Source organism: Haematobia irritans, chromosome 4, assembly GCF_050003625.1.
Source record: "Haematobia irritans isolate KBUSLIRL chromosome 4, ASM5000362v1, whole genome shotgun sequence".
Classification (NCBI taxonomy): domain Eukaryota; kingdom Metazoa; phylum Arthropoda; class Insecta; order Diptera; family Muscidae; genus Haematobia; species Haematobia irritans.
The window spans coordinates 68,321,064-68,337,476 of NC_134400.1; the positions used below are offsets into that span (position 1 = coordinate 68,321,064).

General features: G+C 39.8%; 1 protein-coding gene across 1 annotated transcript; it reads right to left on the minus strand.

Annotated features, from left to right (window-relative positions):
- Positions 1–9,333: 9,333 nt before the first annotated feature.
- Positions 9,334–14,589, minus strand: LOC142235535 (uncharacterized). Its single transcript, XM_075306785.1, has 5 exons — positions 14,400–14,589; positions 14,194–14,255; positions 12,643–14,149; positions 10,639–12,585; positions 9,334–10,232 (listed from the first exon to the last, which is right to left on the minus strand). Exons 1-5 carry the CDS (start codon positions 14,587–14,589, stop codon positions 9,334–9,336), a joined length of 4,605 nt encoding a protein of 1,534 aa, XP_075162900.1.
- Between the last annotated feature and the right edge of the window lie 1,824 nt (positions 14,590–16,413).

Sequence of the window (16,413 nt, forward strand, 5' to 3'; positions counted from 1 at the left end):
GGAAAAAAGAAGTACTTTGTAACGTTCATAGACGATTTTAGCAAATACACAGTAGTATATTTATTACATGAAAAGTCTGAAGTTTATGAAGCAATATATGGTTAGGTTAGGTTAAAGTGGCAGCCCGATTAAGATTCAGGCTCACTTAGACTATTCAGTCCATTGTGATACCACATTAACTAAAAGTACCTATTACATATGGGCACTTCTAGTTTTAACCGCTGAACCTTCTTGATTATTTTTCTTTGTTGAACCAACCAGATTGTTCCAAAAACATTAGCAGACTGCTTAAGTTAACGTTTTCCAGATCCGCCAGTAATCTGAAGCTATATGCTCCTAAAAGTTGCTTGCACTTTACACAAAATGCAGGACACTCACACAAGATGTGTTTAATTGATTCCTTTTCCTCCGCATCATGACAGCTCATACAATAGTCATTATACTTCGCGCCAATAGTTTTTGCAAAATCTCCTATCAGGCAGCGACCCGTTATAGCAGATATCAGGAGTGATATCTGACGTCTCGAGAACATTAGCATATCTAGTGTGCGGTTTAAGTTGAAATAGGGCCATATTTGCTTGGTGTCGTTACAACCCTTGCAATTCTCCCATCGAACATTTGCCATCATAACAGCCTTCTCACGCAGCATGAGCTTGCAGGTAGCTAGGGGCATACCAACAAATTCTAGTTCCCCTGGAATATGTAAGGTAGTCCCTAGTCTTGCCAACTCATCCGCTTCGCAGTTCCCCGGTATGTTCCTATGGCCAGGCACCCATATTAGGTGAATATTGTACTGCTCAGCCATCTCATTGAGGGATTTGCGGCAATCGATGGCCGTTTTCGAGTTGAGGAACACAGAGTCCAAGGATTTTATTGCAGGTTGACTGTCTGAGTATATATTAATGCCCACATTTTTTGGAACATTACTTCTCAGCCAATTCGCCACCTCTCTTATTGCTAATATTTCAGCCTGAAAAACACTACAGTGATTAGGTAATCTTTTCGCTATTTGAAGTTCCAAATCATTAGAATATACTCCGAAACCCACTTGTCCATCCAATTTGGAGCCATCAGTGTAGAAATCTATATATTCTTTATTCCCCGGGGTCTGTGTGTACCACGCCTCACTGTTGGGGATTAGAGTCTCAAACTTTTTGTCGAAAAGTGGACTCGCCAAAGTGTAATCCACTACGTTAGGCACATCTGACATTATTTTGAGGACAGAACTGTGACCGTAACCTTTTTCCGACCACAGCGATAGTTCGCGCAACCGCACAGCCGTTGTTGCAGCTGACTGTTTGGCCAAAATGTCTAAAGGCAATAGATGCAGCATGACATTAAGGGAATTTGTTCCTGTCTTGCTGAATGCGCCTGAAATACACAAACACGCCATACGCTGAACTTTATCTAAACCAGTCGGTTTCTGAAGTGCCGGCCACCAGACTACAACACCATATAGCACTATAGGTCTAACCACTGCCGTGTATAGCCAATGCATAATTTTTGGTTTTAGTCCCCACTTTTTTCCTATTGCCTTTTTGCACGAGTACAAAGCTACAGTTGCCTTCCACGCCCTTTCTTCAATATTAAGCTTAAAGTTCAGCTTCCTGTCCAAAATAACGCCAAGGTATTTTGCACAATCACCAAGGGAATTTCAATACCCCCTAAGGAAATAGGCCTAACCGTGGGAGTTTTGCGATCTTTGCAGTACATGACTAGTTCTGTCTTTGCGGGATTTACCCCAAGACCATTGTCTTTCGGCCATTTTTCAGTCATCCGGAGGGCCCTCTGAATAATATCTCTGATTGTGGATGGGAATTTTCCCCTGACTGCCAGAGCTACATCATCTGCGTATGCCACCACTTTTATCCTTTCTTTTTCTAGAGTAACCAGAAGGCTATTTATAGCAACATTCCAAAGAAGAGGTGATAGAACTCCTCCTTGGGGAGTGCCTCTGTTCACATACTTTTGTATGATTGCTTGTCCTAGTGTGGCTGAAATACGTCTCTTCATTAGCAGTTCGTCTAACAGCCTGAGTATACATGGATCAACATTCAGAGTTGTCAGTCCATTTAATATCGAGCTCGGATGGACATTATTGAACGCCCCTTCGATGTCTAGAAACGCAACGATTGTGTATTCTTTGACAGATAGTGAGCTTTCAATAAAGCTGACTAGTTCATGTAGTGCGGTCTCAGTAGACCTGCCCTTCGAGTATGCATGCTGTCGTTTCGAGAACAAACTTGAATCGATGCTAGTTCTAAGATAAATATCTATCATCCTCTCCAGAGTCTTAAGTAGGAATGAGGATAAGCTGATTGGTCGGAAATCCTTCGCCCTCAAGTGAGAGGCTTTTCCCGCTTTAGGTATGAAGACGACTTTTGTTTCCCTCCACTTTCCTGGGATATATGATAAGTTGATACATCCTTTATATATCACCGACAACCAGGGGATAATTTTGTCAGTTACAGCTTGTAACTCCGCCGGAGTAATTCCATCAGGTCCAGGGGATTTGAATGGTCCAAAGTTATTTAGCGCCCATCTTATTCTAGTTTCCGATACAATTTCCTCGACAGGAAACGACCGCTGAGCAACTGTGGCACCGCCAGTACATGGTTCAACCGTTTCCAGGAAAATGTGTGTCCAATAGTACCTCCAGCGTCTCCTCACTGGACGTTGTCCAATTGCCCTCCGATGTTTTAATGAAACCTGGAGCGGAGTTGGTGGATGCTAGAACCTTCCGTAGTCTGGAAGCCTCGGACGTATTCTCAATACTGCTGCAGTAAGCATTCCAAGAGTTATGCTGAGCCTTTCTCAGTTCTCGCTTGTATCCTCTCAGAATCTTCTTGTAAGCGTCCCAGTCCTCAGAAGCTCTGGTGGACTTTGCCTTGTTAAAGAGCTTCCTGCAGGATTTCCTCATATTACTTAATTCCGTAGACCGCCATGGTGGTCGATGTTTCCCCCTTGGCTTTCCTCTAGGGCATGCAGCTTTCAGTGAGATGTTGAAGGCCTTAGTAATCCGCTCCACTGCGTGTTCGATATCTTGCACAGTTCTCATATTTGTCTCTGTTATTTCCGGTATCATCATATTGAACGATTCCCTATACCTATTCCAGTCAGCTTTCCTAACATTTGGCGGAAATATGATCTTGGTGATATGAACATCAAATTTGAAACTGATGTAGCGATGATCTGAGAAGCTGTGTTGACTTAAAACCTGCCACTCAGATATCATTTCATTCAGTTCTTGCGAGGCCAAGGTGATGTCCAAAACCTCTTGCCTGTTTTTAGTGACAAAGGTTGGGACATCTCCCTTGTTGCAAACTACCAGATTAGTACGCAAAATAAACACTATTAGCGACTCTCCCCTTGCATTAGTATCACTACTTCCCATATACTATAATGTGCATTCGCATCGCATCCCATAATGAGTTTCGTCTTTGTTTTCCTTGACTCCTCCACTAAGGTCTTAACGGCATATGGAGGCATCTCCCTGTCATGTCCCATGTAGACCGAAGATACCCAATATTTGCATTTGGCTATTTCTAAACTGGCAACGACATTGTCTGTATTGCACATTGAAGGAAGCAGAAACAAGTTGAGCTCGTTTTTAGCAATTATACAGGCTCGATTTACATCATTACCAGTATACTGCAATAGTTTGAACCCCGGAGTACTTAATTCACATATTTTGTTTTTATAAACATATGGTTCTTGAATAAGAACTATATCTATGTCCCCTTTCATCAGGAGAACTTTTATGGCAGCACATGCAGCCTTACAATGATGAAGATTTATCTGGAGGATCCGTAGGACCATCGAGATTTTCAACAACCGTCACATCAGCCGCTTCAATCGAGTCATCACGAATGTCCTCTTCAGAGATATCGGTGACTCTCGCAATAACCATATGTTCAACTTTGGTGAGTTCTGAGGCAGTAGAAGCCTTCTCACGCATACGGTATCTATCCATGTCTTGGTATCCCCCTCGACTTCGCAAGAGGATCCGCTTACTTCTGATTCAGGCAGAGGCTTGTCCATTTCTGAATCCTTTAGCTGATCGTTTTTATACACCTTCATTTGGATATAATGAAAGCCATAACATACACGGCCCTGGGACTTGGCTAGATGTGGCAAAGACTGAGTGTTCAATATAAACACTGCATGCCGTCTTGGCCCATCCACTTCATCCAAACGGCCAACCTTCCAATCAGCTGTTTGAAGATCTGGATTGCATTGTTTCAGTCTATTTAAAATAGATTCAGGGTCAGAAGGGTTTGCAGGTATCCACGCTTTAAAACATTCTATAGACCTCTGGTCCTCAAATGCGACTAGCTTAAATCGTCCTTGATACCAACCAGCCTCTTGGTGTCGAGGATCTGGGCCGGGAAACTTTTCCAGCACCTGTGAGTAGACGCCAGACAAAGCATTCTCAATTTCCTTTATTAATGATAGCCATCACAAGGCTGTCTTTAGCAACTGAGGCAAACGATCGTTGATCCCTTTTGGAGGATGGCAGCTCATCCGGTGATCGTTCCCTTTTTCCAGCCTCAAGAATTCCATGAGCCCATTTTAAAGAATCGCTTTGTTTAGCCGACAACGTGCTTGGGTCGACTGATCCTAATTTCTTTAGGATAAACAAAGCATTTCTGCGTTCTTTGAATCTCTTTCGTGAGGGATTACCTCCTTTTGATGCCGTTACCTTGGAAAAGGTCCGACTTGTCAAATTGTCGCCACCTGTCGACCCGTCTACAGGTCGACTAATTGGACCTAACTCTTGGTCATTGCCCAAATCTATAACTCCAGTCGATACTCGTCCACTGGGCCCTGAAGTTAGCAACCCAGTGGATGTCTTTGAATTTCTCTGCATGGTGGCCTAATATCCCACCACACTTGAAATTCGTAGTAGGTACTTATTACGATGATTTTATCCGCTATTAAAACACACGTCCGTTCCGTTCGACGGTTGAAATAAGAATCCAATATATAGAATTGGCAAAAAATAAATTTGGCAAGGTTCCTAAGCGAATAAGATCCGACAATGGCGGAGAATCTTATGTACCCTCCACCATGGATTGCGTAGAAACTTCTACGAAAGACTGTCATCCACGATCGAAAAACTTGGGTTGTGGTATCTTAAAACTTCTTAACATCGTTTTCTACATTGTGAGTTAGTCCATATATACCACATTAGACAAAAAAGTTATGTATAGTTAAGTCTACAAATAATTACGAATCGATATGGACTTTTTGCACGGTACATATAGAGCCAGAATTGAAATATGGGGGTCGCTTATATGGGGGCTATATACAATTATGAACTTGATATGGACCAATTTTTGTGTGATTGGAAATCGATTTATCTGATATATATATATATATATATATATATATATATATATATATATATATATATATAATATATATATATATATATATATATATATATATATATATATATATATATATATATATATATATATATATATATATATATATATATATATATATATATATATATATATATATATATATATATATATATATATATATATATATATATAATATATATATATATATATATATATATATATATATATATATATATATATATATATCAGATAAATCGATTTCCAATCACACAAAAATTGGTCCATATCAAGTCCATAATATAATATATATATATATATAACTATAGACCGATATGGACCTAGTTAGGCATGGTTGTTAACGACCATATACTAGCACAATGTTCAAAATTTCAACTCACTCGGGTGAAATTTGCTCCTCTAAGTGGCTCCAAAACCAAATATCGGGATCGGTTTATATGGGGCTATATATGATTATGGACTGATATGGACCTCTTTTGGCATGGTTGTTAAATATCATATACGATCATCACGTACCAAAGCAGATCGGATGAATTTTGCTTCTCTAAAAGGCACCGGAGGTCAAATCTGGGGATCGGTTTATATGGGAGCTAATATAATTATGGGCTGATAGGAACCAATTCCTGCATGGTTGTTGGATACCATATACTAACATCACGTACCAAATTTCAACCGAATGGGAAGAATTTTGCTCTTCCAAGGGGCTCTGGAGGTCAAATCTGGGGATCGGTTTATACGGGGCCTATATATAATTATGGACCGATTTCGACCAAATTTTGCATGGGAGTTTTAGACCATATATTAACACCACGTACCAAATTTAAACTGAATCAGATGAATTTTGGTCTTCCAAGAGGCTCCGGAGGTCAAATCTGGGGATCGGTTTATATGGGGGCTATATATAATTATGGACCGATGTGGACCAATTTTTGCATGGTTGTTGGAGACCATATACTAACACCATGTACCAAATTTGAGCCGGATCGGATGAAATTTGCTTCTCTTAGAGGCCTCGCAAGCCAAATCGGGGGATCGGTTTATATGGGGGCTATATATAATTATGGACCGATGTGGACCAACTTTTGCATGGTTGTTAGAGACCATATACTTACAGCATGTACCAAATTTCAGCCGGATCGGATGAAATTTGCTTCTCTTAGAGGTCTCGCAAGCCAAGCAATACCATCCGACCTTCATCAATAACAACTACTTGTGCCAAGTTTCAAGTCGATAGCTTGTTTGGTTCGGAAGTTAGCGTGATTTCAACAGACGGACGGACGGACATGCTCAGATCGACTCACAATTTCACCACGACCCAGAATATATATACTTTATGGGGTCTTAGAGCAATATTTCGATGTGTTACAAACGGAATGACAAAGTTAATATACCCCCCATCCTATGGTGGAGGGTATAAAACTGTCTAGAATTATTACAACGACATGGCATTAAATCAGAGTTCACCGTACCCTATTGTCCTCAACAGAATGGGGTTTCTGAGAGAAAAAATCGGTACTTAGTAGAAATGGCTCGATGTTTGCTGGCAAAGGCTAATTTGCCAAAACCCTACTGGGGGGAAGCTATCATGTGTGCAAATTATTTGCAAAATCGTTTATCAACGTCATCGATACCCTGTACTCCTTACGAGAGATGGGAAGGAAAAAAGCCTGTTATAGACGATCTTCATATTTTTGGTTCAAAGGCTTATGTTTTAATACCTCATCAAAATACAAGACAATAAAGCAATTCTTTTGACTTTCATGGGCTACGATGAAGGAAGTAAAGGCCTTCGATTTGTAGACACAAATACAAATAAACTAACAATAAGCTGAGACTTCAAATTTGTTACATCAAACGAAATTCATGACAAGAGCACTGTGGAGAAAACAAGCAATGAATTCGAAGCCAAAATATTTTCAAAATCACTAGAAAATTCTGAAAATTTACATGAATAAATTAACGAATCAGAAGCAGATTCATTTTGCAGCGTTAATGAAGATATCGAAGGGTTGGAAAATTTCTCTGAGAATTCAGATGTAACCGAACATGATGCTGTAGAATACAATATGAGAAGATCTGCAAGACGTAAAAAGGGGATTCCCTCTACACGATATTCTGCGCAGAAAGTTGAGGAATGTGTTGTTGCAGAACCTAAAACTTATAAAGAAGCCATAATGTCAAATAAGAAGATTGAATGGGTAAATGCCATGAAGGAAGAAATGTATTCACTAACAAAGAATCAAACGTGGAATCTTTTTGATGCTGATTAACTCTTGTGGTGGAACCTAAATAGCAATATAACCACTTGTGAGCCGAAACCATGCAAAGACACAGTATTAGAAATATTGTGTCTTTGTCACTCCAGATGAGTGTGGGAGAGCGCCGGAATAATTATGGTTGGATGAAATAAAAAGAAGTACGAAGAAGCAGTCAGTTTGGAATGGATAATTTCTGGTTTATTTGAAGTCTTACCAAGCTAACAGTTATTGTCGAACAGAGAGAAAATTCTGGTTTTATTCTACGGAAGTTCATATTCAGGGCGAAAATGTTGTGGTGAAAAGCGATTAGTTTCGTTGAGATACATTTCATAAATATCAGCTTTCGATTGGTTTAAAAGTTTACACATTTCAAAAGAATTCTGGGATTTTTATGAGGAATTAAGGCATAGGAAATTTAATCTCATTGACCCAAAAGGTTTTGACCCAAACATTTCCGCCCCCCCCCTTGCAGTATAACTGCAAGAGAGTAATATTGTTCTAATCGGAAAATTGTTAATATTATTTGTGATATTGTTATAGATACAAATTCATTGTAAATACATTAGAAGTTCATTCTTTAATAGTTATTAAAATTCAAGAAATGGTTATTAGATATAGCTTAAAGTAAAACATAATTTTGGTAAGTTCACATGGTTCTGATCATTCATGATAAATTTAGTGCAATTATGTGGTTTATATATTTTCATAGAATTCCAAATAGTTCGCCTCATGTGGAGTAAGAACCATACAGGACCCAACCGAATAGTGTATTTTATGCAGTTGGATATCCTAGTCTAGTCAAAATACCCTCTCTGATTATCCTTGCAAATATGTCTACCCCTAGAATGATATCAATGGAAGATGATCTGTAAAACTCCTTGTCGGCAAGAATCATATTGTTGAAGGTTTTTCTAACCGAGGGTGGTAAAGAATCTCTCGGAGTGCGTATAGAGATTTTATTCTTGACATTCAAAGTTGCTTGAATTTGATTCTCTATGTTCGAAGCGCAAAACAGAGTCAATGGACAAATAGTTTCCTCGTCAAGTGTGAGTGTTGTTAGTTCAAGACGATCGACTACTTCTGATGATATTGAACTTAGTCTCGAGGCAGATTCAATTAGGCATCTGAGTACATGCCTTCCCTTTTTAGCGTCGATCTTAACTAGCACAGTAGGGAGCAGTATGGATTCATTTTGCTTCAATATGGCTGTCAGTGAAGTGAAACTGTCAGGTTTTGGAGATGGCTGCGATTCCTTGCTATGTTCGGAGCTGGGGGAGATTGAATTGGATTTTGTAAGAGGTAATAGTTCAGGTGTTGACTTCTTTGGTTTATTTTTTCGTATCCTGGGATGTTCGTGGAGTAATGAATGATGATGTAAGCGACAATATCTACACCCTATTTTGGTGAAACAGAAATCATCAGAGTGCTCATGAGCTAGGCAGTTTCGACAGTAGCCGTACGTTTGAACTACTTGTTGTCTTTTTTTTGAATTCATAGACAAAAACTTTTTGCATTTCCTTAACGGGTGTGTGCTCCTACACAGTCGGCAAATATACCTGGATTTGGTGGTATTGAGTCGATTTGTAGTTCGTGGTGACATATTTGCTAAAAGATATTCTTTGTTTAGTTACTATTGTGTTAAACAATTAAAATGAGTGGTTCGATAGTCGTTAGTTGAGTGCCAACTATGACGTGGATTCGGAGGGAAGCACAACTAGTTTGGTAATGGGTCGTGTTATGATACCTCGTTCTGTGCGGACATCTGCAACTCTTATTCGTCCGTCATTACCAGGGTAAACTCTTGTAATTCTGCCTAGTCGCCAAACATTTGGTGGTAAATTTTCCTCCCTTACAACAACGAGCATATTCTCTTCTAAATTCTCTGAAGGCTTTTGCCATTTGTAGCGTTTATGTAGTTCTTTGAGGTATTCCTCTTTCCATCTCGCACACAAATGTTGGTGAATCGCTTTCAATCGCTCCCATCGATTGGAAATAGACATTGGGGTGTCACGGATGTTGGGGTCTATAGGTGTCAGTATAGGCGACCCAATTAAAAAGTGGCCAGGAGTTAAGGCCACAAGATATGATGGATCAGGTGATATTGGAGACAAAGGGCGGGAGTTTAAGCATGCCTCTATTCGATATAAGAGGGTTTGGAACTCTTCAAACGTGTGTTTGAAGTTCCCAGCAACCTTCTTAAAGTGTAACTTGAAACTTTTCACCCCCGCTTCCCAAAGCCCTCCCATATGTGGGGCTCCAGGGGGAATAAAATGCCACGTGAGATTGTGGTGGGCATATTTTGCCGTAACTGCTTCATGTGTGAATGTATGGAATTGTTTGGATATCACTTTGGACGCTCCAACGAATGTAGTCCCATTATCCGAATACAAGTTTAGGGGACATCCACGACGGGATACGAATCGGCTGAAGGCTGCAAGAAATGCGGACGTGGATAGGTCCGAAGTTGCTTCTAAGTGGATAGCTTTTGTACAGAAGCAAATAAAAATGCAAACATAGCCTTTGGACATTCGACAATTCCTACCAGAATAATTTTTGATTTCGAAAGGACCCGCGAAATCTAATCCTGTGTTCGTAAAAGGACGAGTAATGTCAGACCTCTCAGAAGGAAGAGGTGCCATAATTTGAGATCGAGTCTGGCGCTTGTGGATAGTGCAAATCTTGCAATTATTAATAGTTGTCTTAATGAGATTTTTTATCTTAGGAATCCAAAATTGTAAACGTACCAAACGAAGAACTAATTGGTTTCCACCGTGTAGTGTGATCTGGTGGATAAAACCAACATACAACCTGGAAAATTGACTATTGTATGGGAGTATAATTGGGTATTTTTCGTCATACGATAAAGATGGGGACGAAACCAAACGACCATTGGAACGAATTATTCCTTCGGGATCGAGAAATGGATTTAAGGTTAGGATAGAGCTAGCGGACGATAATGTTTTTTTTTGAAGATAGTGTTATGTACTCACTGGCAAAATATGCTCTCTGAGTCATGACTATAAGACTCTTCTGTACCATTTGTATTTCAAAGGAAGATATGCTCAAAGAGGCCACATTTGAATTAGAACGTAATTTAGAGTGAACGCTGTAGTAAAATCTGTATATATATGCAATGACTCTGACTGCCCTTGAATAACATGAAAAGCGATTTAAGACATCCTCAAAGTCGTCAAAACAGGAAAAATGTACTTTAACAGGTTTCTTTTCAATCTCAATTATACCATTATCAGAGATTGGACTTTCCGGCCATAAATGCGAAGGGTGTCTGAGCCATTCGGGGCCATGCCACCACAGGTGGTTCCCAACTAACTCCTGAGGATATACCCCTCGACTTGCTAAATCGGCAGGGTTATCTTCAGATCGTACATGACGCCATTTAGTCGAATCGACTACTTCAATGATCTTGGTAACTCTATTCGCCACAAAAGTTGCCCAATAACATGGTGGCCGGGCCAGCCAGGACAATACGATCGTTGAATCGGTCCAGCAAATTATGGAATAATTCTTCAATCTAAGTTGAGGGATAGTGTTATCTACCAGCTCTGCCAAGAGAACAGCACCACATAATTCTAACCTAGGAATTGATATGGTTTTTATAGGGGATACTCTTGTTTTGGACGTGAGTAAATGGGAATAAAAAATATCTCCCAATTGTATACGAACGAAAATAGCGGCAGCGTATGCTTTTTCTGAAGCATCACAAAAGCCGTGGAACTCGATGGAACATTCAGGAGAATAGTTGGGCCATCTTGGAATTCTAATTGATGTTATGGATGAGAATGAAGTTTGGAAACGTTTCCAGCACGATAAGGATTCGGGTTTAATCACTTCATCCCACTGAGTACGATCGATCCAAATTCTTTGCATTATGATTTTCGCAAGTACTACACAAGGGGCTAACCAACCTGCCGGATCGAATAGTTTCGATATCTGCGAAAGGACCTCTCGTTTCGTATATTTACAAACCTTGGGAAATGGATCGCTACTAAAGTAAAAATAATCAGACATTGCATCCCACCGAACCCCTAAGGTTTTAGCAGTACTTCGGTCGTTCAACTCCAAAAATTCTTCGTAAAGAAGATGATCAATGGGAAGATCTGAAATTATCTGTCTAGAATTCGACGTCCACTTTCTCATCTCAAAACCTCCAGACCTAAGAGCTAGAATCAGTTGATCCCGAGCTTTGACTGCCTCCTCTATTGTGTGAGCGCCAGCCAAAGCATCGTCCACGTACATCGAATGTCTGAGGATGTCACTCGCCAATGGATAAATAAATCGGTTATCTTCGGCTAACTGGATAATTGTCCGAATAGCGAGATATGGAGCGCACTTGATTCCAAAAGTGACAGTGTTGAGCTCATAGTCCTGGATTGGATCACTTGGACTTTTACGGAATAGTATACGTTGATATGGCGTGTATTTTGGGTCCACTTTGATTTGGCGATACATTTTTGTGATATCGCCGTTGAATACAAAACGGAAAAATCTCCATCGTAGGATCACGACGAGATCGTTTTGTAAAACGGGACCCGTGCGTAGGATGTCATTCAGGCTGAGGCCTTTGGAAGTAGAAGCGGAAGCGTTAAAAACTACCCTTAACTTGGTAGTTGTGCTCTCGGGCTTAATAACCGCATGATGCGGTAAATAATAATGGAACGGAGAACCTAGATTAGCATGAGGATCGACCTTTGACATATGTCCGAGAGATTCATACTCCTCAATGACATTATCGTAATCTCTCTTTAAGGCTGGGTCTCGCAAGAGCCTTCTCTCGTTACGAAGGAATTGGGCGAGCGCAGTATCTCTAGAATTTCCAAGAGTCAGTTTATTCGGAAAGTCATCTTTGAAGGGAAGTGCTACTGTAAAACGTCCCTGCTGGTCCCTTTTTGTTGTTTGTGTGTACAGGTCCTCGCAAACTTGATCGGAAGATTAACTGAAATTCCTCTTCGGTAAATCCTCAACCTCCCAAAAACGAGAAATTTCGTTATCCAACGATACTTCACCAAAGCAGGAAACGACCGTAGGCGTAGAGAAAACGGAATCTTTGCTAATCGGGCCGGTAAGAATCCAGCCGAATACGGTTTGTTGTGCCATTAAAGACCCGCAAACATTTAGCTTCACCCCTTCAAGCATAATCGACGGCAATATATCGCCCCCCAGCAATATATCAATTCGGGAGCTTTCGAAAAATCGTGGATCAGCCAGAGTGAGATTTTCAAGACCCGTCACTGAGGGACGGTCAATGGGTTGAGACGGGAGACTTCCGGACAGCTGGGGAACTACAAGGGCGGATATGGATATCTCAAAGCGATCATCGACATGTGATCCTAATGTGAGGAAACACTCCCTTTGAGCAGATGCTGATACCACATTATTCAAACCCGATATATGGGCGCTCATGCGCCTAAAGGGCAGTTTGAGCTTATCTGAAATAAAGGTCCCCTCGGAACCAGAATCGAGTAAAGCCCTAGCCCTATGTATGGAACCATTAGAACGTATATAAACCAAAGCCGTACCTAATAAAACACCCCTAGATGCCGCAGCAAAGTACGTTTGAACAACTCCACTGCCGGCCGATGTAGTGGACTGTGTAGAAGAGTTCGAGGTCTCCGGCAATGGTGTTAGAGCAGAATTGGTGTTTGGATTAGGATGGGTATTTTGCTTTGGGTCATAGCTCCTGTGAAGTAGGGTATTATGCTTCTTTTTGCACTCAAAGCATGTATATTTACTGCGACAATTTTTCACAGTGTGCACCTTCGAAAAACAGTTCAGACACAGGTTATTTCTTCTTATTTCGGCCCACCTGTCATTCGGGTTCATTTCTAAAAAGCGAGGACATTTGCGAATAATATGTCCCTCTCCAGGGCATAGGTCACACATAGGCTGAGCAACAGTATTCTGAAATGATTTTACCTGACTCAAATTCGTCTTATCTGAATTTGTCCTGTTGCTGGATAATTTGTTGGATCGATAATTAGAAGAGCTCGGTAATGATTTTTTTATTTCGGAAACCGATTCCAATGTTCGGTATCGATTCGTTAGATGGGAGTCCAAGTCTGACCACTTTGGAACAACAGTCTTGTCTGTTAGAGATTGCTCCCAGATGGTGAGGGTTGACTCAGGCAAGCAATTGCAACAGACATACACAAAAATCGGATCCCAACTATTAATGTCGACATTGTATAGCTTCAAAAGAGATATACAAGCGTTCAAATCCCTTTGAAGCTTCTTGATTGAGCCCCCTGATTCATTGTGTATAGGAGTTAAGCTGAACAGTGTTTTTAGTTGGATATTTATCAGCACTCGTTTATTTTCATACCTAGCACACAGGTTTCCCCACGCAACCTTAAAGTTCTCGTTAGTTAGAGGGACTTTTTTAACAATTTCGTTAGCCTCACCCCTCGTACTCTGATTAAGGTGAAACAATTTCTCGACTGAGCTTAGACGAGGATTTTCACGCACACGGCCGTGAACATGTCCCTAAATGTGGGCCATGTAGTGTAATCGCCATTGAATGTGGGTACCTCACATGGAGGCAATTTGAAACCGGACGGTGTATTGGACTTAGGACAGTCGGTACCAGAACCTAAAGCATCACATATTTCGTTAAGACGAGTCTGGCATCAGCAATACGTCAGATACGCATTCCGATATTTGTCTTTTATCGTTTCAAGTAGCCCAGCGGACCCATCATCGCCCTTTTCCTCGTGAGCACCCCCATGCGCCTCACTAAGACCCTCTTCTCGGATATCAGCGAGACATTTGTCATAAATTGGCCGCACTCGCTCCCAGAGAGACCTTAATTCCTCCTTATGAACACTGATAGAATGAATTGAGTCTAATGGAAATTGCTTATCGCTCAAATGGGCCTCGAATTCCACCAGATCGTCGGCAACCATAATAAAGGCTTCAAGAGACATCTTGAAAAAATCGGAGCTTAGAATTGTCCACTATGTACGGAAAGCAATGTGCGGTGTGGTCCCTCTCTAGAAAAATACACCAATGTCCCGAAATAGAGACAGATCGGAAATCGTCTACTTTGAGACAAATCGCACGCTCGATTGTATTAGCAAACTGTCGGGCAATCAAGAACTTGTTAGTAAATTTAGCACGATTAGGACATTCCCCAGCCAAACTAAAATATTAAAATCGAGTGAATAAGCGGTGATATTTTCGCCAAGAATGATATGGGTAGAACGGTATGTAAAAAAAAAAAACAAAAAACCCATGCAATATAATAAATAATTGTTCTCGTTTAACTAGATCCAAGCGCAAATAATGTTTTAATATCCCCTTCGGTTAATGGCGTTAAGGACATTCCCAATAACTGAATTAAAATTATAGTCAAGTAAATATAAATACTCCAAATTAGATAAAGAATTAAACCGCAAGTAGGAAACACATTTACACTAGAAAAATGACAAATTTCAAGTTGCATGTACTCTTGTTCACTCCATCAATACGAACAAGCCTATAATTTATGAAAAAAATGGATTACAGCTGACCGCTAGCAACTGCGGTCATTGACCTATTTTCCATGTATAAAAAAAAAACAAACCTTCCACTGTAATACTGACCTACATTCGACTGGAATGCAAGAATGGAAGCAGAATGTAAACAAATAAGAATGAAAAATAGCTTAATGCAGCACTCCAAAATTGTATCAAAACAAAACTAACAAAAGATCATGAGAAAAATGGAGTAAGATTAGTGACAACTCATTTGCTCTTGAGTGATAGTGCGTTTCGATTCAGAGCGCGTAATGAATGTGTGTATGTGAGGCTTTTTAGGCAACGAAGAGAACAATCACCTGTTAGCATCAGTTAGATGGCAGTTGATACTATACCACTAACAGGTTTATTGAGCGTATGTGTTTAAGTGGGGGCAAAACTTTTCCCACTTTTATTTTAATTATTTATATGTTTACTTCATTTGCTAATTTTAGTTATTTTCATTTTTTCCTTGTTTACCGTCTGTCCGCTTTACCGTTACAATACCTTTTGATTTTTTAAAACACTATTATTTTATTCAATTTCAATGTTTCACTAAATTTTGTTTATTATTTTGTGTTTTCAATTCAATTATGTTTTGTTATTTGTACAATATGTTTGGTTTCACAATTTTATTACAATTTGATATTTTGGTTATATGTAATTTTTCCACTTGTCTTCTTCTTTTTTGTTGCGAACCGATTGAAGTTAATGATGACGATCAACTAACTTCTCGCTTCCCTTTATATGTTTAAAGGGCCATAAGGAGAGAAGATGACAGCTTTAACAACAACAACAATGACATCGATTGTTATCGATGACAAGAATGAAGATGTTGTTGTTGTTAATGTAAGTAGCCAAAATGAAATTAAAAGAATGTTGAAATGAGACAACGTGTATTAGAGTGGATCGTATTTGTAGCGAATTTTAAAGAAAGTTAAAATCATTAATTTGTTGAAAAGAAAAAGACAAGTAAAATGAATGTAGAATTGACGTCAATTAAGAATATATGAAATAAAGAAAATGCAAGTAATGAAATTAATAATGAAAAACAATAATAAATGAGAAAAATGTATGAAAAAAAAGAAAGGCTATACAACAGTTCTGTTTAATGTCGTTGGGCATTAAACATGCCGGCCTCCCAGTGATGTGTTACCAAATTTGTCCAATGGGACCGCTGAATGTGTATCCAAGCGCCGTTTTGATGGCCATGATGTTGGGAACAGTTGTTTCGATTGAGCCGTTGCGCCATAA